This window comes from Zonotrichia leucophrys, chromosome 10 (assembly GCF_028769735.1).
Source record: "Zonotrichia leucophrys gambelii isolate GWCS_2022_RI chromosome 10, RI_Zleu_2.0, whole genome shotgun sequence".
NCBI classification, from domain to species: domain Eukaryota; kingdom Metazoa; phylum Chordata; class Aves; order Passeriformes; family Passerellidae; genus Zonotrichia; species Zonotrichia leucophrys.
Window position 1 is genome coordinate 19,994,829 of NC_088180.1, and position 22,148 is coordinate 20,016,976.

The 22,148-nt window shown below is 56.6% G+C and overlaps 2 protein-coding genes across 4 annotated transcripts in view; one reads left to right on the forward strand and one right to left on the reverse strand.

Moving 5' to 3' along the window:
* The window catches only part of FRMD5 (FERM domain containing 5), a 49,440-nt gene extending 36,894 nt beyond the window's left edge, over positions 1-12,546 (forward strand). Inside the window, exons 5-15 of one of the 2 annotated variants that reach the window (XM_064721785.1) lie at positions 1,091-1,188; positions 1,605-1,728; positions 2,363-2,450; positions 5,092-5,180; positions 5,328-5,391; positions 5,926-6,017; positions 6,866-6,940; positions 7,885-7,953; positions 8,110-8,216; positions 10,822-11,162; positions 11,342-12,546. In XM_064721785.1, coding sequence (XP_064577855.1) covers positions 1,091-1,188; positions 1,605-1,728; positions 2,363-2,450; positions 5,092-5,180; positions 5,328-5,391; positions 5,926-6,017; positions 6,866-6,940; positions 7,885-7,953; positions 8,110-8,216; positions 10,822-11,162; positions 11,342-11,389 — 1,195 coding nt within the window. In that variant the 3' untranslated portion in view covers positions 11,390-12,546. Of the gene's footprint in view, positions 1-1,090; positions 1,189-1,604; positions 1,729-2,362; positions 2,451-5,091; positions 5,181-5,327; positions 5,392-5,925; positions 6,018-6,865; positions 6,941-7,884; positions 7,954-8,109; positions 8,217-10,821 lie in introns of both variants that reach the window. The other variant, XM_064721784.1, reaches the window with a different exon arrangement.
* A 1,767-nt stretch (positions 12,547-14,313) lies between these two features.
* WDR76 (WD repeat domain 76) lies at positions 14,314-21,896 on the reverse strand. Of its 2 annotated transcripts, XM_064721783.1 has the most exons (14): positions 21,804-21,896; positions 21,408-21,612; positions 20,881-21,377; positions 20,366-20,458; positions 19,922-19,977; positions 19,374-19,494; positions 18,568-18,669; positions 18,438-18,481; positions 18,185-18,338; positions 17,346-17,498; positions 16,547-16,761; positions 16,004-16,159; positions 15,120-15,173; positions 14,314-14,701 (listed from the first exon to the last, which is right to left on the reverse strand). In XM_064721783.1, the coding sequence occupies exons 1-14, from the start codon at positions 21,870-21,872 to the stop codon at positions 14,449-14,451; spliced, it is 2,172 nt and encodes a 723-aa protein (XP_064577853.1). In that variant the 5' UTR covers positions 21,873-21,896; the 3' UTR covers positions 14,314-14,448. The 2 variants fall into 2 exon arrangements, with proteins under 2 accessions (XP_064577853.1, XP_064577852.1); XM_064721782.1 differs by having other exon boundaries at positions 20,881-21,612.
* Between the last annotated feature and the right edge of the window lie 252 nt (positions 21,897-22,148).

A 22,148-nucleotide genomic window follows, 5' to 3' on the forward strand; every position in this document is an offset into this window, starting at 1 on the left:
GCCAGCAGGAAGGACACCGGGGCCCCACGGAGCAGCTCTGGAAACTGAGCTGAGGGTCCCCAGCAGCCCTGAGCCCTGGGGGCTGCCTGGAGCCTGCATGGAAGGGCTCTGAGCTGGCACCTTCTGTGGGGACCCCTGAGAGCCCCCAGGGCCAGAGGGGTCCCTCCCAGGGGACCTGAGGGGCTGCAGTGCCAGCCAGGGGCATTGGCTGCCCAGTGCCAGGGCCAGGCTGAGCGGGGTATGGGGAGAAATCCTTCTCTGCCAGGGTGGTGGGGCCCTGCCCATGGCAGGGGGGCAATGCAGAGAAGAATTTCCCCCCAAACCCTGATCTAGCTCTGCCTTCTGCCATCCCCACAGGTCCAGGCTGAGGCCCCCGTGCAGGGGAGCTGCCCCTGCTTGCTGCCCTCTGAGGTGTGCCTGCAGCTGCAGCTGGAACCTGGGCTTAAACTCACCTTTCCCTGGACTGACTGCACTCTAATAGCAAGATTTCTCTTTAATGTATTTTATCTGTGAAAATTAATGGTTTACCTCATCATAAACTCAGATTTGAGCAATGAGGCGTGACCAAGGACTGCAGAGTGCAAGTCTGGTTATTTAAATTCATTTCTGAGCGCAGCTCCATTTTGCTCCTTCCCTCATGACTTATGTTTTTACCAGCTAAAGGTTTTCCCAAACGCCACATGACGCAGCCCAAAATGTTACTTAGGTTTAAATTTATTGGAATGTGTAATTTTTCCGACATGGTTTGTCCTTTAGCTGGGCCCAGAGACAGGGATGGGGAGCACAGGAGGCAGCTGGCCCTGGGTGATGCAGCGAGCACGGAGGAGGATGTGGGTGCATACACCGAGACCTGGAAGGACACAGAAAGTTGGGGAAGGAGAAAATCACGTTTTGGGGAAGCTGAACACCCAGGGGGAATGCAGCAGGCACTGCTGGGCTCTAGATCAGGAGACCTGGCCAGGGTCAGCCCCGCAGTGCCACTTTGGGCCGCTGGGAGAGAGCAGGTGCCTGGTGGCAGGTACTCCATGTCCGGATGGGCTGTTTGGGCAATCTGAACTGTGCCTAACAAAGGGCTCTCCCCTGTGCCCAGGTACCTGGTGTTCCTGCAGATCAAGAGGGATCTGTACCACGGCCGGCTGCTGTGCAAGACGTCGGACGCGGCGCTGCTGGCTGCCTACATCCTGCAGGGTGAGCCTCTGGGGCTGCAGGGACTGCCTTGTCCTGCCAGGACCCTGCCAGGCCCTGCCAGCACCTGCCCTGACCACTGGGCTGGCTGGGTGAGGATGGGTGCTGGGCGCTCACCTGCCAGGCCACACCTGCACTGGGTGTCCCCAGGAGCAGCCCTGGGCTCATCCAGCCCCTGCCCTCCTGCCTGCTCCTGCAGCTTGAGGAATTCATAAATTTGGGATGGTGACCCTCTGCTGCCAGGTGACAGCCACACAAACAGCAAAATGAATCGGGGGCAGTTAAAGGCCGGCAAAGGATGCCTGCAGTGGGAAGCAGAGGGGTGGGAGGGCATTCCTGGCTGGGATGGGGATGGGGATGGGGATGCACGCTGTGCTCTGGTCCTGCTGCTCTTCCCCACTGGATCTGTCTCCCACCAGCTGAGATTGGGGACTACGACCCGGGGAAGCACCCAGAGGGCTACAGCTCCAAGTTCCAGTTCTTCCCCAAGCACTCGGAGAAGCTGGAGAGGAAAATCGCAGAGATCCACAAGTCAGAGCTGAGGTAGGGGAGCTGCGGGGTCAGCGGCACCCAGAGCACCTCTGTGCCCCTTTGGGATTGTCACTCGTGTGTCACATCCAGCTGGGACCTGCTCCTGCCTCAGCCAGAATGGCCCAGGGGGCTTCGTGGGGGCAGTGAAATTCATGGGGACAGGGACCTTCACAGGGACCTTCACAGGGACAGGGACCCCTCATAAACCCTGCTGCCCTCATCCCTCTCCAGGGACATGAGGTGTACAGACCTTTGGCCATCCCCATTATCCCATGGCACTGCTGGTGCCTCTGCAGCTGTGTCCTGAAGGGTTCCCAGGGAGGGAGGTGGGTTTAACTTCCCAAAAACCCATCAGAGCTGTGTCCTTATGTGCCAGGGGCTGCTGCCCTCTGCCACCAAGCTCCCCCCAGTGTTTGTGCTGCAAGCAGGGAATCCTTCCCTACATTTGGCAGGTGCCTTTTGACCCTTGCCAGGGCTGCCAGCTCGGTGTGGCTGCTGTGGGTGCAGCTGGCAGAGAGGCTGGGCCAGGCTGATCCCATAACAGTGCAGTGGGAGCGTGCTGTGGTGATGCTCCCTCGTTCCCAGAGTGCCTGCCCTGCCTCTCGCCTCCCTGCCTGCCATGGAATGCTCTCTGTTCCCCCTGCAGTGGGCAGACTCCGGCCACTTCGGAGCTGAACTTCCTCAGGAAAGCACAGACTCTGGAGACCTACGGGGTCGACCCACACCCGTGCAAGGTAAAGCAGCTCCTGAACCTGTTCCTGAGGCTGTGCTGGGCTTGGACTCCTCTCTGTGGCCAGTGATGACCGCTGAGGTGCTGGGCACTGTCCCCAGGGCGTTTGTCACCCACCAGCAGCCCTGGGGCCGTGCCCAGGGGGCCGTGCTGGGGCCACCAGCCCTGCTCAGCCTCAGCCCGTCCCTGGCCAGGGTGGGAGCACCAGGGGACAGGGGAGGTGGGTGCTCTGGAGCCCCCAGGGCAGCTCCAGGAGAGCGTTTCCAGCACAGACAGCCGTGGCAGGGTGGTCGATGCCCTCCTGCAGAAGCAGGAATGGAGGCAAGAGCAAGGTCAGAGACGTGGCTGAGGAGCCAGCGGGCACTAATCTGGCTGGGACAGCCCATCCCTCTGCCCTGCCCAGCCCATAATCCCGTTTGCTGCTGGAAATGCTCTTTATTGACTGAGGATGTGGCTCTCTGCTCCCTGGTAATGCCGTCACATGCAGATGGACCTGGGATACAGAGCAAACAGAAAACTCTGTGCTGGGGCTTTCCCTGGGGCTTTTCCCCTGGATTGTGCCACATAAACACACATTTGCAGTAAATTTGGGGGGGTTCCCCGTTTATGGGCAGTTTCTGAATGCCCAAGAGGTTGCTTTGCTCTGGAGCAGTGGTCCTGCCAGCAGCCACCCACCTGTGACCTTTGCTGCTAGATCAGGTAATTGCCATCCTTCACTTCAAGAACCTTTTGAACATATTTGAGCTACACTAATTAATGTTCCTATGAGGACAAACATACACTCCTGTATGTCTATCAGCAGAATTTGCCTAATTCATCAAGAGCTGCTGTTAATGTGTTTAAAGGACCTGAAAACCAAAGCTAAATGAAGCTGATTCCTCTGTTCTCTTTTCCCCAGTGGACAAGTTTGGATGAGGGGTTTTTCCCTCAGCAGCCATCCTCAGTTCAGTGTCCCTTGACTCAATCCTGCCTGAAGTTTTCATGGTACTCTCATCGTAGATTTCTCCCCCAAAAAACAAACACAGAGAAAGATCTTTCTCTCTTAAGCAGGGCTGACTGAGTCCTGGGCTGCCCTTGGTGCTTGTTTTGTGTGTAAATCCCTGTAGGAATGTGGGATTTGTGTGTTTGTGTGTGAGAGAATAGCAGGGGTCCCTCTGTTTCTCTGTTTCTTGTGATGGACAGAGCTTCTGGCCTGGCCAAAGAGAGCCATGGAATGGTTTTGCTTGGAAAAGCCCTCAGAGGCCATAGAATGCAGCCATCCCCCAAAGCCCCCGCTATCCGTGTCCCTGAGTGCCACATCCACACATCTTTTTGAGCCCATGTGGGGACCTGTGCCCGTCTGGCACCCCCAGGAGGATAAACCCTTCTGCCAAGACTCTGCTTCCTTCCCTGGAGCTTTTCCCACATTTGGGATGAGCCCAAGCCCTTTGTGCAGCCAGGCCTGAGCAGTGGCTGGCTGGGGCACAGGAACACAGGAATGTCCCTGCTGTGCCAGGCAGGAATGTCCCTCCTGTGCCATCTGGGGATGAGTTTGGGCTGCCCCTGGGTGTGCAGGTGTGGGGCTGAGGCTCAGCACTCTCTGCCTTCCTTTGGCCATCCAGCCTTGGCAGCTCAGATGGATTTTGCTCCTAAGCACCCTCAAAATCCCTCTGGGGATCTGCTGGCCAAACCCCCAGGCATGGATCCAGCAGTGCTGCTGACCCACAGCTTTTGGGGTTTTAGAGCTCAGCCTGTCCCCAGGAGTCCCTGGGACTGGGCTAAGGGCTGGCACTGATTGCTGGCTGTGGACTGGCTCGGTGCCACCCGGGCACTGGCTGGGCAGGGCTCCCAGGGAGGCGAGTACAGCTGGGGGTTATCGTGTTCTGGGCTAATTGCTATATATAATATATATATATTTAGGACTTGGACGTCAGCGATCCTTGTGAGTCCCTTCCGACACAGGATATTCTGTGATAATATAATAAATAACTAAATTAGACTATATATATTATAGTAATTATAGATACCAAATAAATAGCATATATATATATAATAATTATATATACTTATATATAATAATTAGATATAGGTACAATATATATAGATATATAAACATGCACATTAATTGCAGCAATTATAACATGGTATTATATTAATAGCAGGAATTCTATAAATGTCAATACGACATTTAATGTAGACAATTACAGATAACTGTGACTCAGAATATTCTGTGATAATATAAATAAATAACCATATTAAACTATAAATATTATAGCAATTATATGTACCAAATAAATAGCATATATCTACATAATAATTATATATACCTACACGGAGTAATATAGTTACAATATATATATATATACATAAATAGATACATATACATATATATATGTATATAAATATATAATATATAAAATATCTATAACTAAATAATTATGTTATATAATATATACAAAAATACACATTAATTGCACCAATTATAACATGATATTATATTAATAGCAGGAATTCTATAAATGCCAACATGGCATTTAATGTAGACAATTACAGGTAGCTGTGGCGCCCAGTGCAGTGCGGTGCCCGGCTGTGGGGCAGAGGGGACAGTGGCGTGCCAGCTGTGCTGGTGGCCAGCAGCTGCACGAGCCCTGGCTGTTGCCTTGCAGGACGTGTCCGGCAACGCCGCCTTCCTGGCCTTCACCCCCTTCGGCTTCGTCGTGCTGCAGGGCAACAAGAGGGTGCACTTCATCAAGTGGTGAGTTCATTTCGCCAGGTGGTGAGCTCATTTCATCAGGTGGTGAGCTCACTGCCAGTGTGAGTTCACTTCCTCAGGCTCCGGGGGTGCTGGTGGGCTCCGGGCTGGGCTGGCACAGCTCCCACCTGCCTGTCCTTGTCCCTCCAGGAACGAGGTGACCAAGATGAAATTCGAGGGGAAGACTTTCTATCTGTACGTAAGCCAGAAGGAGGTGAGTGCTGCCCCTCCCCAGGACACCCTGGGCACGGTGGGCTCTCCAGAATGGGACAGCAGCATCACCTGCAGGGCAGGGGCATGGGGACAGCAGCTGCAGCTCTGTGCCCCTGCTGGGGTCAGCTCCTGCTCCTGCTGCTGCCCCAAGGTGGGCACTGGACCCCAGGCCAGGCCACACAGGGCCCCTCAGCTCCTGGCCATGCCCTCCCTCGGGTTATTCCCAAGGTGCTCCTTCATTGCCACCATCCCTCACTCAGCCAGAGCTCCTCTGGCTGGGGTTGGCTCCACAGGAGCAGGAATTTTTAAAATCCCCAGTGTTTCTGGCTGTTCCCAAAGGCTGGGAGCAGAGCGGGCACATCTGCCCATCCCTCACGCCAGCTGCTGCACCAGGCTGATCCCTGCGCCCCAAATGGCTCCAGAGCAGGGTCTGTCCATGCCAGTGCCACTCTCCAGCTCTGTCTGCTCCACTCTTTGTCTGTGGGATGAGCACCACTCCCTGTCCTCCCCCTGACTCCCTGTCTGTCCCCTTTAGGAGAAGAAAATTGTTCTCACCTATTTTGCCCCGACACCAGAAGCCTGCAAACACCTCTGGAAGTGTGGGATCGAGAACCAGGCTTTCTACAAGTACGTGCTGCTTGCTTTGTGGGGTGAACTGCAGCCCCCGTGGGCTGGTGCCCACCTGTGGGGTTGGTCACTGGCCATGTGGCGCCTTGTCCCAGTGGTCACTCACTGTACATTGTCCCAGTGGTCACTCACTGGCCATGTGGCACCCTGTCCCAGTGGCCCTGGCAAAGCCACCAAAAGCACTGTTGCCCTGGATGGGGTCTCTGCCCTCCTTTCCCAGCCCCTCTGTGCTCATCCCTCCCCAGCAAACTCCCATCAGGAAATTATCACTAATTATCTGGGACGAAGCTGGGAATGCCAAGCAGCAGCATCCTGTTGATGCCATCCTTAACCCAGGCCACTTTGTGCCTGGTAATGAGTTTTATTTTAATCAGCAAGCTGCGAGACAGAGCATGCGATGCATTCCCACTGGGAATTCTGCAATCAGCAGCTGCAATCAGCAGGTTTCACTCCTCATTACATGAACATGAAATGAAATTGCAATATTGCTTTACAAATCTCTCTGTGATTAATCGTGGCAGTGGATCGCTGCTGGGTCCTGCACCCTGCTGCTGGGCCCTGGGCTGGCCTGAGGGGCTGCTGGGCACTGCTGGGGACAGGGAGCAGCTCCTGCGGGATGGGGAGGAGATGGGATGGTCCCTGCGGTGAGTGCCCACCTGCCCAGGCGGGGCCGAGCCTGTCACCCTGCAGGTGCCAGGCCATGGGGGGCTTTCAGATCCTGGAGAGGGCCAGTCCCTGCTCGTGGGTGTCACTGCTGGCCCTGGAGAGCGCCAGTCCCTGCACAATGGTCCCTGCTCAATGCTCCGAAAGCTCAGCAGGACTCTCACAGCGCTCCTGGGCTGTTGCAGGTTGGAGAAGTCGAGCCAGGTGCGGACGGTGTCCAGCAGCAACCTGTTCTTCAAGGGGAGCCGCTTCCGCTACAGGTAAATCCTGGCGCAGGGAAATCTCAGCACAGGGAAATCTTGGTGAGGTAAATCCCGGCACAGGTGAATCTCAGCCCAGGGAAATCTCAGCACAGGTGAATCCTGGCGCAGGTAAATTCTGGCACAGGTAAATCCCGGCACAGGTGAATCTCAGCACAGGGAAATCTCAGCACAGGTGAATCCTGGCGCAGGTGAATCCCGGCACAGGTGAATCCCAGCACAGGTGAATCCCAGCACAGGTGAATCCCAGCACAGGGAAATCTCAGCACAGGTGAATCCTGGCGCAGGTGAATCCCAGCACAGGTGAATCCCGGCACAGGTGAATCCTGGCGCAGGGAATTCCTGGTGCAGGTAAATCCTGGCAGGAGCAGATGCTGGGTGTGCTGCTGTGCGCTCCTTGGGGAGCAGTGTGGGGCTGCAGTGCCCCAAGGACATCTCAGGATCTTCCAGACATCCCCAAATGCAGCACTGACCCCACCAGGCCACCTCTGCCACTGTCTCTGTGTGACAGAGGCCACCCCTGTCCCCAGCTCACAGGAGGGGCTTTGGAGGGACAGGAGTGGAGGATGGGAGGGTTGAGAACAACGAGGAGTGAAACAAATCACCATTATCCCTAAATTCCTGTGCTGAGCTGCTGGAGTGAGAGTTTGGACTGGGGACATCCTGTCTGCAGGATGGGACACCCCAGTGTGTCCCCTCACCGAGGTGCACAGTGCTGGCACGTCCATCCCAGCTGAGGGGAGGTGACCCCTGGTGTCCAGCACCCCGTGCCAGAGGAAAGAGCAAAATATGGAGGCAGAGGTGCCAGCCCAGCCTTTTCCATCGCCCCCAGTCCCCTGAGAAAACCTTTCTGCTTTCCCTGGAGCTCTGTGGGGAGGGGCCCAGGCTGTGCACAGGGTGCTGTGCTCCTCTCCTCACCTCTGCTGCTCTTGCCCCACCTGCAGCGGCCGCGTCGCCAAGGAGGTGATGGAGTCCAGCGCCAAGATCAAGAGGGAGCCCCCCGAGATCCACCGGTGAGAGCCTGGCAGCAGCTCTGGGGTGGGAGCCCAGGCTGGGAGCGTGCCCAGGGCACTGCCGTGTGCCCAGGCTGGGAGTGTGCCCAGGGCACTGCCGTGTGCCCGCAGCGCTGGCTCTGTCCCGGCCCTGACCCTGTCCCCTGCTGTCCCCAGGGCCGGGCTGGTGCCCAGCAGGAGCTGCCCCTCCATCACGCACGGCCCCAGGCTGAGCAGCGTGCCCCGCACCCGGCGGAGAGCCGTCCACATCTCCATCATGGAAGGTAGGACACGGGGCAGCCCTGCCCGGCATGCTGGGCACGGGAACACACGGACAGGGGCACCTGCAGGGACAGGAGCGCATGGACAAGGACACACAGACACAGGGACACACGGACAGGGGCACAAACACAAGTGTGCACAGACATACAGGTGTGCACACAGACGCAGGTACACACAATGTGCACGAAGATACACACACGTGCACAATGTCCAGCTGAGGCTGCAGCCCTGGGAGCTTGCCCTCTGCAAAGCCGGTGTTCCACCAGGCTGGAGCAGGGAGGCTGCTCCTCCCCATGCTGAGGCCGTGTCAGAGGAGGATGCACTGGGAAGAAGGTCTGGCAAAAGCTGTGGCTGTGCTGCTGGTGGTGGCTGTGTTGCCTGCTGGTGACAGCAGTGTCCAGCTCCCAGTGACGTGGCTGTTCCCTGCCCCTGGATGGGGCCAGCCCTGCCTCAGCACAGCCACCCCGATCCTGGTCCTGGGCCCGGAATGCAGGCAGGGACAGGGACTGTCTGCCCATGGGCAGGATTTCATTCCACCAAGGGATCCCTGGGTCATGGCTGTGCCAGTTCTGGGGATGGAAGCAGACAGGGTCACCTCTGCCGCCCAGCTCCATGTGACAGCCTGTGCCCCAGTGCCGTTGGGAAGCAGCCAGTGCATTCCATCACCTCCCCCCATAAATCACCCCGGGCTGGTTCCACCCCTTTGCTTCTCCTCACTCTCACCTCAGCTGGGTCCCGTGGGAACGCGGGTGCCCAAAATAGTGCAGAGCCCAGGGCCGGCGCAGTGCCGCTCGCAGAGCCGTCCCCACAGTCCCTGTGTCCCTGTGCCACCATGGTGAAGTGCCTGGTGAGGATCAGGACGCGGGTCAGCGTGCACCTGTGGCTCATCAACCACTGCTGCCGCGCCGTGCGGGTGCGGGTGCTGGCGCTGGGGCCGCGGCTGCTGTCCCGGGCCCTGGGCATCCTGCCCCTGCTGCCCGCTGCCCCCGGGCACGGCGATCCCTGCGGCGCTGGGCACCCACCTGAGCCAGGTAACGCGGGGCCGGGGGCTCCTGGGGCTCCACGGGGTTCCATGGACTGTGGGGCCGTGGTCAGCTGGGGAGCTGGTGGGTGCAGGAATGTGGGGTGCAGGAACGTGGGGTGCAGGACTGTGGGGTGCAGGGTATGCGTGGCAGGGAGTGGGCCGGGGTCTCCTGGACTCCAGGTTGTTGTTACCACAGAGCAGCTCTGGTGGTGGGGCTGGACTCGGATTTCCAGGATTTTCCAGCGTCTGCTGCCAGTCCCGTGGGAGCAGATGGCAGCAGGGTTTGGGTCTGGGGGCCAGCCCTGCTGTCACTGTGGAGATGAGCAGTGGCTCCCCCTCAGGGGCTGTCCCCCGTGTCGGGGACACAGTGGGTGCCATGGGGAGCGTTCCCTTGAGAGGGGAGGGCGCAGAGCTGGCAGGGTGAGAGCGCGTTCCCCCTCACTGCCCGGGAGCACAGTGTTGCTGTGGCACTCACCCGGGCAGCGCTCACAAAGGAGAGGCTGCAAATCCCCGGGAATGCGGCCGGATGAGCTCCGGGTGTTCCCCTTCACCCTCCGGCAGCCGGGCCGTGGTGACAGCATGTCGAGGTGCTTCAGTGCACTGCGCTCTTCCCTCAGTGACAGCTCCAGCCCTGTCCCTCTCCAGCCGCCTGCAGGGTGGCCCTGGGGACCAGCTGGTCCCCACCATGACCTTCAGACACCCTCCCTGGAGCTGGGGCCCCTGCAATGGCAGAGTTCCTATCCCCCCCTGCCTGCCAGAACTGCCTGAAACAAGTCCCTTATGTGTGTGGTTTCTTGCAATTTGGGGATTTGGAGGAGCTATTGGTAGGGGCAGGACTTGCTTGGCACAAAGCACCAAAGCTCAGCCTGGTACGGGGCTGGGAGCAGGCACGGGGGCTGGCACAGAACTCCTGCCATGGCTCCTGCTCGGGTGTGAGCGATGTAAAACATTTGGGTTTTGGTTTGTGGGGAGCTCAGAGCAGCCTGTGTGTGCTGCAGGGGCTCCTGCACGTGACGGGGACACCTCCCCCGTGTGCTGGGGGACACGCACCCCCACCGGCCCAGCACGACCCTCTGTTCATGCACCTTCACCTGGGGCTCTCCATCACTGCCGCCCATCCCTGTCCCCGTGATGGCCGAGCCCTGTTCCTGGCTGTGTCACCTGTCCCGGGCAGGTGCCCGTGGTGCCGCAGTGCCACGGCTGGCAGTGCCAGCACTGTGGGCAGCTGCAGGGGGACTGTCACTGTCACTGTCACCTCAGGGCAGCTCCAGCCCACGTGTGTGTGTGATTGCCTGCGGAACAGCCCAGACCCTGCCCCGGTCCCGGCTGGCAGCCAGGGGCTGGCCGTGCCAGTGACAAGCCAGGCAGGTGTTGAGGTGTCACCACCGCAGTCACAGGTCGTGTTGAAGGGGCTGCAGGTGCCGAAGGGCCAACAATAACAACAAGAAGCAGCAGCAAGCCGGGGCAGCCGCCGCGCTCTGTCCCGTGGGGCACACCGGTGTGGGGCACTGCGGGCAGCTCCCGGCCGTGGACAGGAACCCTGCGCCCCACTGAGTGTCCCTTGCCCCTCCCTGTCTCCCCAGGCCTGGAGTCCCTCCGTGACAGCGCCCACTCGACCCCGGTGCGCTCGGCTTCCCACGGCGACGCCTTTGCGGGCCCGGGGCGCAGCGGCCGCGCCGAGAGCAGCGAGCGGGTGGCCGTGATCGCGGACGAGAGCTACAGCCCCGCCGACAGCGTGCTGCCCACGCCCGTGGCCGAGCACAGCCTGGAGCTGATGCTGCTGTCGCGCCAGGCCAACGGCGCCCCGTGCAGCATCGAGGAGGAGAAGGAGTCGGAGGCGGGCACGCCGGCGGCAGAGGCGGAGGGCGAGCTGCGGGCGCTGTGCCCGGGCGCCGCCGGCCTGGGGCCCGCACAGGCCCAACAGGTGAATAAGTTTCTTTTAAGTGTCCTCCGTTTGCTCCTTGTGACAGTTGGACTCCTCTTTGTTTTGCTCCTCCTCCTGATCGTCCTTACCGAGTCCGACCTTGACACTGCCTTTTTCCGTGATATCCGCCAGACCCCAGAGTTCGAGCAGTTCCATTACCAATACTTTTGTCCCCTCAGGCGATGGTTTGCCTGCAAGCTCCGCGCCGTGGTAAACCTGCTCATTGACACCTGAAGGCAGGAGCCACCGCGGGGGCCTGGACCTGCCGCCGGCACTCACTAACCCTCCCCTCCCGACCCGGGCCCGGCCGGCCGAGGAGGCGGCTTTCCGGGAGGAAGAGGAGGGTGGGCGCAGCCCCCGGAGCCCCCTCCTCCCCGTGCTCCCAGCCCCGGAGCCCGCACGGCACCTCCCGTCCCGACCCCACGCTCACGACTGGGGAAGCACCGAGCAGAGGGGAATTCTTTGCTCTGCCAGCCCGGCCGCGGCTGGCGGGGCCGTTCGCAGGAGCTTTAGCAATGGTGCTACTGAGGTTTCATTTAACACTCGTGTACTGTTTCGGTATTCAATCCGCACTGTGCCCGCCGCCCCCGCCCTCCACGAAGCGCTTGGCAGAGCCCTCCCTGCCCGCCGGAGCCTCCCAGGAGGTGACCGAGCTCTGGGGGCGCCCCGTGCCCTCTCCCCGCAGCGCAGCGCAGCGCAGCCATCCGGAGCCCTCGCCCTGCTGCGGACTCGGCCCTTCGCCACTCTTTCAAGCCTTGAAGCATCGGTGCTCCCGAGGGCAGGGGAGCATGGAAGCCAGGGGACGCAAACCTGGCGTGGAGCTCTAGTGACTGTGTCAGATTTATTGGGATCACCTTTACCCTCCGCCAGTTGTACCTGTTTTGTAAAAAAACCAAGCAAAAAGAACACAAAAAAAAAAACAAAACAAAAAAAAAGAGAGACATTTCAAGGTCTATTTTAACAAGGAAATGCTATTTTGTTATCAGATCTAATCCAGTCTTTTTTTATTTTACGGACGGGGTGACCGTGGGTGCCGGTACCGAGCGGTTCCCTGTGAGCAATGGTTTAAGAGCAAAGGCCGGGACCCCAAGGCCAGCCGAGCCCTGCTGGGTTTGGGACACAGAAGGAGCTCTGCTTTTGGGACTCTTCCCAAGAGGACACGAGTTCAGAAGCGCAGGTGACACTGAAGAAGCCAACGGACACCTTTAGCCCCGACCATCGTTGATTGCAAGTCAATAAACCCAACTCATCGTGAGGACCCCCAGACTGGAGCAGCAGCCCATCCACAGGGAGCAATAACAGCCAGTTCTGGTTAGGTTGGGGTGACAAGTCGGACACATCAGCAAAAAAAAAAAAAAAAAAAAAAAAAAAAAAAAAAAAAGAAGGGTAGAAACAGCTGAGCAAGTTTAATTTCATCTCAGGGAGAGATTTTTCCGTAAGCTGGGGCCATAACTGCCGTTTTACAAAGCCTGATGTCCGTGTTGTCTTTGAGCATCCAGCACCCACCGCCGGGCGGGACGGTGACCTTGGGCCACTCCTTGTCACTGCAATAAGGGGAGAGGTCCCGTGGGGGGCACAGTCCCCCTGCCCGGGTCACAGCCCGCTCACAGCACGAGGCCCGGCGAGGGTGGGCTCCAGCCCCGGCTCCGGAGCGCGGCAGGAGCCAGGGAAGGCTCCAGGAGCCCAGGGAAGTTCCAGGAGCCCAGGGAAGGCTCCAGGAGCCCCGGGGAAGTTCCAGGAGCCCAGGGAAGGCTCCAGGAGCCCAGGGAAGTTCCAGGAGCCCAGGGAAGGCTCCAGGAGCCTGGGGAAGTTCCAGGAGCCCGGGGAAGTTCCAGGAGCCCAGGGAAGGCTCCAGGAGCCCAGGGAAGGCTCCAGGAGCCTGGGGAAGTTCCAGGAGCCCAGGGAAGGCTCCAGGAGCCCAGGGAAGTTCCAGGAGCCCAGGGAAGTTCCAGGAGCCCAGGGAAGGCTCCAGGAGCCCGGGGAAGTTCCAGGAGCCCAGGGAAGTTCCAGGAGCCCAGGGAAGTTCCAGGAGCCCAGGGAAGTTCCAGGAGCCAGGGAAGGCTCCAGGAGCCCAGGGAAGGCTCCAGGAGCCCAGGGAAGGCTCCAGGAGGCGGAGGAGCAGTTTTTTTACATGATAATCCTGTTTTATGCAACATAGCAGAATTAACTCTTAGTGTAGTGTTCCTACCTCAGCCCATAGCGCTGATGTTTCTATGCAGTTGTGCTCGTCCCGACGCTGACATTTTTTACCCCGGGTTAACGCTGCAGTGTCGTCCTTCCTCCTCCTCCTCCTCCTCCTCTTCTCACTGCAATGTTCTGTGTGACGTGTGACAGCACAGCTCCATCCTTTTCGGACACGTCCTCCGAGCCCCAGCTGGGCCCCTCCACCTTGGCTTTCCTCGGGTGACGCTCTGTGCCAGCCCCAGGTCACCTCTGCCCTTGTCCCCCAGCGTTTTACTGCAGAACCACGAGAATTGGTGATTTTCCGTTGTACGTTTCTCCCGTCGGTCCCAGATCCTGTCGTGTGTTTCAGGCCCTGTTAGTTCTGCCCGTCTTTCTATCAAAATGTTGTTTCCATAGGTTCTGAGAGCAGAAACCCATGAATCTCGTCCTAGCATACTGCATCTTTCAGCAGTAGACAGTAAAATACCTGAAAATGTGAATTTCTTAGTTTTCATAAAGAAAACCTAGAGATTAACCTTTCATGTGCCAAATACTGTAAGTTACATTCTTTTTTCCTTCAAAATGTACCTTTTTCTACATATCCAATACCTTAGTTAGCATAAAATCATTGGTGCCATGAAAAGTATTTTTAAATTTAAATAAATATTTAAATATCATGAAAAGCAGAGTTGGGATGAGCTTTGTTCAGCGATTCTGATTTTTCTTATGAAACAGCTCAAAGTGTGAGAAATCTGGTCTTTTAGCAGCTTCTCACTGGAGTGAGAGTTCCAGAGCTGCAGGTGAGTCCCTCGCACGTCTCTGCATCCAGGAGCACAATTTCACAAATGCACCCAGGAGTTTTGGGCCCCTCCCTACAAGGAAGGCACTAGGGGCTGCAGAGTGTCCTGGGCTGGAGACCCAGGAGCGGCTGAGGGAGCTGGGGGCTCAAGGGTCACTTTTATTTCCATGGAAGACATGTGTGCCAAAGGCAGTTTAAACTATTTATTTTAAGACTTTCAAAGTACATTTCTGTCCTGAGAAACAACAGTCAGCTTCGGAACTGCTTAATACAGAATGAACCAAGTCAGTGCAGGGAGGTAAAAAATAAAGACCTAAGGCACTTCTATTGGAACACGTGGAGGCGGCCGCTGGAGTTGCCTCCCACCAGGATGCTCTGGCTGGGGTGCACGACGTTGATGGAGCACACGGAGCCGAGGCAGTCCACGTTGTAGAAGGAGTGCAGCAACTTCCCGGTGTCCTGGAACACCTCGATCTGCCTGGGCTGTGCCATGCTGCCCACCAGGAAGCAGTGCTCCTGCTTGGGGTCCCAGATGGCCCTGAAGCGGGTCAGCCAGCGGCCTGTGTTGTTGTTGTGCCTGCAGGGCAAGAGCAACGTTACTCCTTGTGAATCCAGCATTTTAAATCATCATTTATGTCCCATCTGCTCCCTTGCCTTCTAAACCTTCAGCGCTCACGCTGCAGTGCTCAGATCCCTGCAGTAGATCCCTGTCCTGGGATGGGCAGGATGGGGCAAGAATACCAGAATGGTTTGGGCTGGGAGAGACCTTAGAGATGACCCAGTGCTACCCCTGCCATGGGCAGGGACTCCTTCCTCTATCCCAGGGTGCTGCAAGCCCTGTTCAGTCTGGCTTGGGACACTGCCAGGGGTCAATTCCTTCCCAAAATCCCACCCATCCCTGCCCTCTGGCAGTGGCAGCCGCTCCCTGTGTCCTGTCCCCCCAGGCCCACAGGAGCAGCCACGGCGCTGCCCTGGCCCAGGTGTGCTGTCCTCACCTGATGGAGCTGAGCAGTGTGACAGTGGATGACAAGGACGTGGTGTCGTAGACCCTGGGCACAGAAGAGCACATTAACACCAAGAACCTGTGCTAAAAAGGCAGCCCTTCCCTCACAGAGCTCCAGCTCCTGGGGCCCAGGAGTGTGCCCAGCCAGCCAGCCTGGCCATGGGCACCAGCACCCCAGCTGGAACCATCCCAGCTGGAACCACTGCATGTGCTCAGAACTGGGTTTGCTGCCAGCTGGATCTGCAGCCCACCTGGCTGGCAGCTCTGCAGGAGGGGCTGCAGAGCCCAAAGGCCAGCCCAGCATCCTGCCTCTGCTCCTCCACCTCATGAACCTGGGGGTCTCACCCCCCGGGGCAAAAACTGCCCAGCCCACACTAAATCAGTAATCATGTAAATTGCAGTCACAAAGGAGAAAAAGAACGTCTAACACAAGCAACTGACAGCAGCCTAAATGATGAAATGGTAGGCTATTTACAGAAGAGCTGATATCATCATTATTTCAAGTACCAGCTACAAAGAAATTTCGTTTCTGAGCATTTTGTGTTTGTGTTCACCAGCCAGGTTTTGGCTGGCTGTTTTTGTGGGTTTTCATTTTGTTTGTTTTTTAAAGATAACAAGTACCTGTATGTTTTTACTTTTAAATATCCTGAGGGAAAATGAGAATTAGAAAAAAAAAACAACCAAAGCAAAAAACCATTAAAAACTACATTAAAAATGTTAATGCACGTAAATCTTTATAATTTTTTAAAGTGATAAAGACAGAAGGTGGTCAGTGATGGGTCAGGTGGAGCAGTAATAATAGTAATAATAATAATGACAATAAATCACCCAAACAGTTGGTATTTTCCATGAGGATTCTTCCTTCCACAGCCTTACCTCAGCCGGTCATCAGCACACACTGTCACCACCCTGCTGCCAGTGACAGGTGAGAAATAGGCCGAGGCCACGCTTTTGGTGTGTCCTGTCAGAGAGCTCAGGGGCTTGTTCTCCTTGGTGTTCCGAAGGTACCGAACATCAAAAACACAAACGTCCCTGCAAAGGTACCACAAACACTTCAGTAATTATCCTTCATTCACCAAAAAAGCTCCAGAGCATGGCAGGCTGTGTGGGAGCAGGTTCAGAGCTTCAATATCCACTCAAACGGTGGCTCTGAGGGATTTTGGGAGCACCAAAACCACCATCCCCAACCAGCCCTCCACAGTCCCTCTGTGCCAAGACCCACCAGGGCCCATCTGATTCCCATTTGATCTGGGAAATCAAACCAAATCCCACCTTAAATCCTGCTAAGGACTGAAAAGTTGTTTTCTAAAAGGACCAAGACAGCTCTGACTGTAAATGGAGGCTGAGAAACTCCTCAGCCCCAGCTGTCCCCAGCACAGAGAGCACTGAAAATCCAGCCTGTTGAGGCTGGGTACGTACACGGAGCCAGCAGCCAGGAAATACTGTTTGTTCACGGGGTGCACGTGGACTGTCCGTGTCTTCCTGAAGCCAATGTCCACAGAGAGCTCTGGGGACACCCCTGGCGTCCGTCTGTCCACAACAGCCACGGGCCCGTCCCAGCAACTCACAATGGCAGTGCAGGCATTCTCTTCCAGGAAGTCAAAGCAGGACAAGTCTTCCTCACCCCTGTAGATCTGAGCCCAGGGAAGGTTAAATGTCACCAGAACTAAAGGGAACAGGCAGTTGTTCCAACACCCAAACACTCCCTGGGCTGTGGGTTCCATCCTTTCCCTCTTTAATTCATTAAAAACCAGGCAGCCCATGTGACAGCTTCATCCAGCTGTGCAGGTAACCCTTCTGTGAAACAAGGATGCTTTCCACAGGGGAAATAATTAGGAGATAATTAACCATCCAAACCAGACCAGCGACAGCACACTCCAAATTCCCTGTCAGAGCTCCTACAAGGCACTATCACCTCTGTGTTCCAGCAATCAAAGAGCTGCTGGCCTCGAGCACACACTGAGCAAGGATTAAGGATATCTTTCCCTTCTCCAGTGCTCCAGAAGCTTTTAATCATGTGCAGAAATGTAAACTGGAAAGTGGGAGAACGCAGGCTGTCTCTGGGTTTTGGTGAGGAGGAAACATCTCCCTATTTATGCGACGTTAATTAAGTGTTGATCCATATGTCCTTGTGGAACTAGAACCTGAACTTTCCTGTTAATAAAACAACCAAAGAATGAGTTGGTAAAGCAGACCCAACCTTCCAGCAGTGCCTCACCTCATCAAAGACAGCCCTGGTGACATCGCCACAGCGCAGCGTGTCATTGCTGAGGGACAGCAGGTGAGCAGGGTTGCAGGGAGAGAAGTGCATGCAGCTGACATGGAAGTTGTGGGGGATGAAGGTGTGGGCTCCTTCCTCCGTCCCGCAGCTCTGCAAAACGACAGATCCCACAGACACGGGTGCTGATCACTGCAGATATTTTGTTAATGACTACAACTCTTAGAGCCAAATCTCTGGCTTTTGAATGTTTTTTGGAGGAGGCAGAGGGTGCTGGGTGAGAGCAGACAACAGCACAGGCGATATGAACAGTGCGACTGCTTCTGGTCCCTAATCATGGAAAGCTGCAACTTCCTGCTGCAATTAGTGCCACTGTAGCCACCACCAGCCCTGGGCCTGGACAGCAGCACCTGGCACACCCGCACAGCTGGCTTCTGCTGCCACATCAAAATATGGACACACTGGGCTACTGAGAGCTCAGGCTGAACTAGCGACCCAAACTGCATGAACACAGCATCTCCTGTGTCTTCTCTTCTAACTTTTGCATCATTTTGTTATTTTAAAAGAAACTGAACAGGTCATTTTGGACCAAGTTCTGGTTCATCCCACAAAGATGATTCTGCTTTCAAACTTCAGAAAAATACAAGGGAGAGCAAATGGGAAAGCTGCTCTGGCAACTCTGACAATCACTCTTGACAACCACCAAGGATTATCCCTAAGAATGGAAAAAACCTAGAACACTCTGAAGAGCCTGACAAAATGCTACCCCAGGCTGTGCCCCACCTGCAGCTGTCCTGAACCACACACCTGTTCAGGTGAGGAGCACATGAAGCACTCACCACATTCCAGAGGCCAACGTGCCCCAGCTTGTCTCCAGCTGCCACAAGGATGGTGCTCTCGGAAGGGTGGATGGCCATGGAACACACCCGGGACTTCACCACCTTCCTGATGTTCTCCTCTCTCAGCACCATGCTGCTCAGGCTCTCCTGGTACCTGGGAAACCAAAATGACAACCATCCCCAAAACATTCATTAGGGAAGGAAGGAAGGGGGGCCAGATAATCCCCAGTTTTGGCTAATGTTTTCACATTACCTCTTTATGTCAGGTGTGTCCCGCTCAGCATCTTCCGCCTTCACCTACACACAGAATGGAGATATCTAATCAAAATCAGAGCCCAAGTGAAATTACACGATCCAAAAATAACAAATAAAACCAATAATACCTCACTTATCCTCATCCACGTGTTCAGTAAGGCCTCTGTCCATTTACTGCTCTCTGTCTGGTACTCTGGAACCATGGGCAAAGGTCCGCCTGGAACCTGAGGCTGGGAGGACATTGGCAATTTTTGTAACTCAAACCAATTAAACCACAAACAAGGTGAATTGGTACTTTCCCCACCAGACATTCTGAGAACACACCTACACTAGGACAGGAAATAAACAGTAAAAACAGAAGGTGAGATCATAACCTTATTAAAAAATAAAGAGAATTTCACTGGCAGCACAGAACAACTGCCTCCCTGGATTTCTTCCTCTCCTGATACTGCAGCAAGACCTTTACTACAGATTCAAATCTATTCTACAGCTCCACGGAAGATTTAAATTCCCATTTCTCAGAACAGCATGCCTTTTACTTGTTGCTCCATCACTGCTCCAAAGAGATGGTGACTATTACCCAGGAAAATAAAACCAGTTCAGAAGTTACAGCGAAATAAAAACTAGAGTAATAAACCTTTGGATTTAAGGCTGCTCAGCTCCATGGGCTGTTGATGTGGAACATTCTACATCAGGACCCTTTTGCAGATCCCAACTGCACCATGCCATCAGCCTGGGAGACAGAGCACTGCCTGGCTCATGGTGAGACCATGGCACCTGCTCAGGGTGACAGAACTGAGCCTGCCTTCCTGTCCCTGTGTCACAGCTCCCAAACGCCTCAGTGCAGTGCCCAGTGCCACCCATCAGCGTCACCATCAGCGGCTTCAGAAAGCTGCTGTGCGCCCACCCCTCCTGCAGCCCCTCCCCATCTCACATATTCCTCTGCCTCTGGCCGGGGAAACCTGTCCAGCAAGGGAACGTCCAGCGGCGGCTCCCTGAGCAGGCGCATGGATCGCCGCCGCGCCGGCTCATCCTCTGCCTTCTTAGGCTTGGCCCTGCAACAACCAGAGCAGAGCTAGGGACAGACCCACGGGCACAGCTGGCAGGCACCAGCCCCTCCTGGCCCTGCTCCTCCATCCATGACACTGAGACAAACCACGAGCACTCCGCACTGCACAGCAGGTGCCACCCCTGTTTCCCTGGGATGCATCCCTTCCCAGCTCTCCTCATTCCTTACCCACCCAGCCATTCCCACCTTCTCCCATCACACAGCTGACTCCTTATTTGGGCTTCAGCTCATTTTCTGCTCCACCTGGCACTGTTCTGGCACGGCCAATGTCTTCTCCTCCACATTTACTGGTTACCCTCTCCCCTGCACCGTGGCCACGCCCTCTCTTTTTTTTCCCCTCACCTTTTCCCAATATTTGTTTTCCTCCCACAATGAAGAATCAAGGATATAAATCTCATCTACTGGTACTGTACCTTTTAGTGACCCGAGATTGCCTTTTAGTGGTAAGTTGGTTAAGTCTTGCAGCTGACTTAAAGAGAAAAAAAGAGACTAATTATAGATAATGAGCATAAAGCATTAACCAGTATAAAATACAATTATCTCAAGGCAGTGATAAACTTACTGCCATTATTTATAATAATAAGAAAGGAACTGTGGTTGCCCCATCCCTGTAAGTGTTCCAGGCCAGGATGGGGCTTGGAGCACCCTAGTCTATGGAAGGTGTCCCTGCCCACAGCTGGAGGTGGAATGAGAAGGGCTTTAAGGTCCTTTCCAAACATTCCAGGATTCTGTGATTGTCATGGCTTTCCTCATATACAGCTGCCCCAGTGAGGAAAGGGTTTCACACCAGGACGGATGACAGTGCAATTACGAGTCTTGGAAAGAGCATTTTGATGCTATTTAGACCAAATACAAACCTCATGCAGCTCTAGAGAAGCAAAGAATTTAGCATTTTCTGTGATGTTCTTTAGTCTTTTCCTTTCATAGGCTGATAGGTGGGAGTAGTCATCCTACAGAACGAGAAGACAGTCACTCTCCATCATACAGTTACATGGCTGCAAGAGGGGTCCCGGGCTCAGAGAAGTGAGTCCTAGACTGATTAAATTATTTTTAACAAATGTAGTAACAAATGTAAGACCATACAAATTGGGGTGGTCACGTATCAACAACAAAATCTGTCCATACAGGTCCAGTTTGCTTTACAAAGCTTACTCTGGCATTAACTCTATGAAGCGAACTGTAACAAAAATTTTAATAATGAAAGCAATAATGAAGAGACTCAATAAAGAATTTAAAACTTCAGTGAAAAGGTAAAATGAAGTGGGACACTGCCAGCCAGAGGTTAAAAAGGGGGAATAAAACCCACTTACAGAAGAAAAACACTTAAAAGCTTTATTTCTATAAAGATAATAACCGGGGGCCGGGCACTCACCGGAGCCGCGTCCCCCCCGTCGCTGCCGTCGCTGTCCACATCCCGCAGCCCGTCCTGGCCGTGGGCAGCCGAGCTGGGCCCGGGCGGGGCTCCGGGGCCGCTCTCGGGCTCCCGGCACAGCCTCTTGCGGGCCGGGGAGCGGGCCCTCCGCAGCCGCTTCTGGGGCCAGGCCGCCGCGGGCAGCGGCGTCAGCACCACCCGCAGCTGCCGGCCCAGGCCCGCGGCCGCGCTCGGCCCCAGCTCGGCGGGGCCCGCCGGGGGCGACTCCTGAGGGGGCGAATGGGGCTCGGCGAGACCCTCCGGGAGCGACTCCTCATGGGGCGAAGGGGGCTCGGAAGGGGCCGCCGGAGGCGACTCCTGCGGGGGCGAATGGGGCTCGGAAGGGGCCGCCGGAGGCGACTCCTGCGGGGGCGAACGGGGCTCGGCGAGACCCTCCGGGAGGGACTCCTGCGGGGGCGAACGAGGCTCGGAAGGGCACGCCGGGGGCGACTCCTGATGGGGCGAACGGGGCTCGGCAGGGCCCGGCGGGGGCGACTCCTGATGGGGCGAACGGGGCTCGGCAGGGCCCGGCGGGGGCGACTCCTGATGGGGCGACTCCTGCGGGGGCGAACGGGGCTTGACGGGACCCTCCGGGGGCGACTCCTGATGGGGCGAACGGGGCTCGGCGGGGCCCGACGAGGAGGACTCCTGATGGGGCGAACGGAGTTCGGCAGGGCCGGGCGAGGAGGACTCCTGCGGAGACGAACGGGAGTCGGCGGGGACCCGCGGGCGGACCCCCGGCACCGGCGGGCCCTGAACCCGGCCCGCCCCGCTCCTCACCTCCCCCACTTTCTCCCCTCACAGCCCAGCTCCTCTCGTGTCCCCTCTCCTGGCAGCCCCCGGTCCCCTCCCATGCCAGCGCCTCTCCTCCCGCGTTCCCGGACCTGCAGCTGCTGCCGGCGGTGCGCTGCCGCCTCCTCGAGCTGCCGCGGCCCGGGCTGGGACAGCGCCATGGCGCGCGCGGGGCGGAGCGGCGCTTCCCGCCCGCGCAGGGCCGGCCGGCCGGGCCCGCCCTCAGCGCCCTCAGCGCCGGCACCGCCCGGCTCCCGCTGGGCACGGAGCGCTGGGCAGTGCGAAATTCCTCCCTGTGAGGGTGGGCAGGCCCTGGCACAGGTGCCCAGAGCAGCTGGGGCTGCCCCCGGAGCCCTGGCAGTGCCCAAGGCCAGGTTGCACACTGGGGCTGGGAGCAGCCTGCGGTGGTGGAAGGTGTCCCTGCCGTGGCAGGGATG

Excerpts from the sequence above, each read along its gene's own strand:
- WDR76 (XM_064721782.1), bottom strand. The coding sequence starts at position 21,872 with ATGGCGCTGTCCCAGCCCGGGCCGCGGCAGCTCGAGGAGGCGGCAGCG. Across the intron at positions 21,613-21,803 it reads ACCGCCGGCAGCAGCTGCAG|GAGTCCTCCTCGCCCGGCCC; the intron begins GTCCGGGAACGC and ends TCGTCTCCGCAG. Across the intron at positions 14,702-15,119 it reads ACACTGCTCAGCTCCATCAG|GCACAACAACAACACAGGCC; the intron begins GTGAGGACAGCA and ends CTTGCCCTGCAG.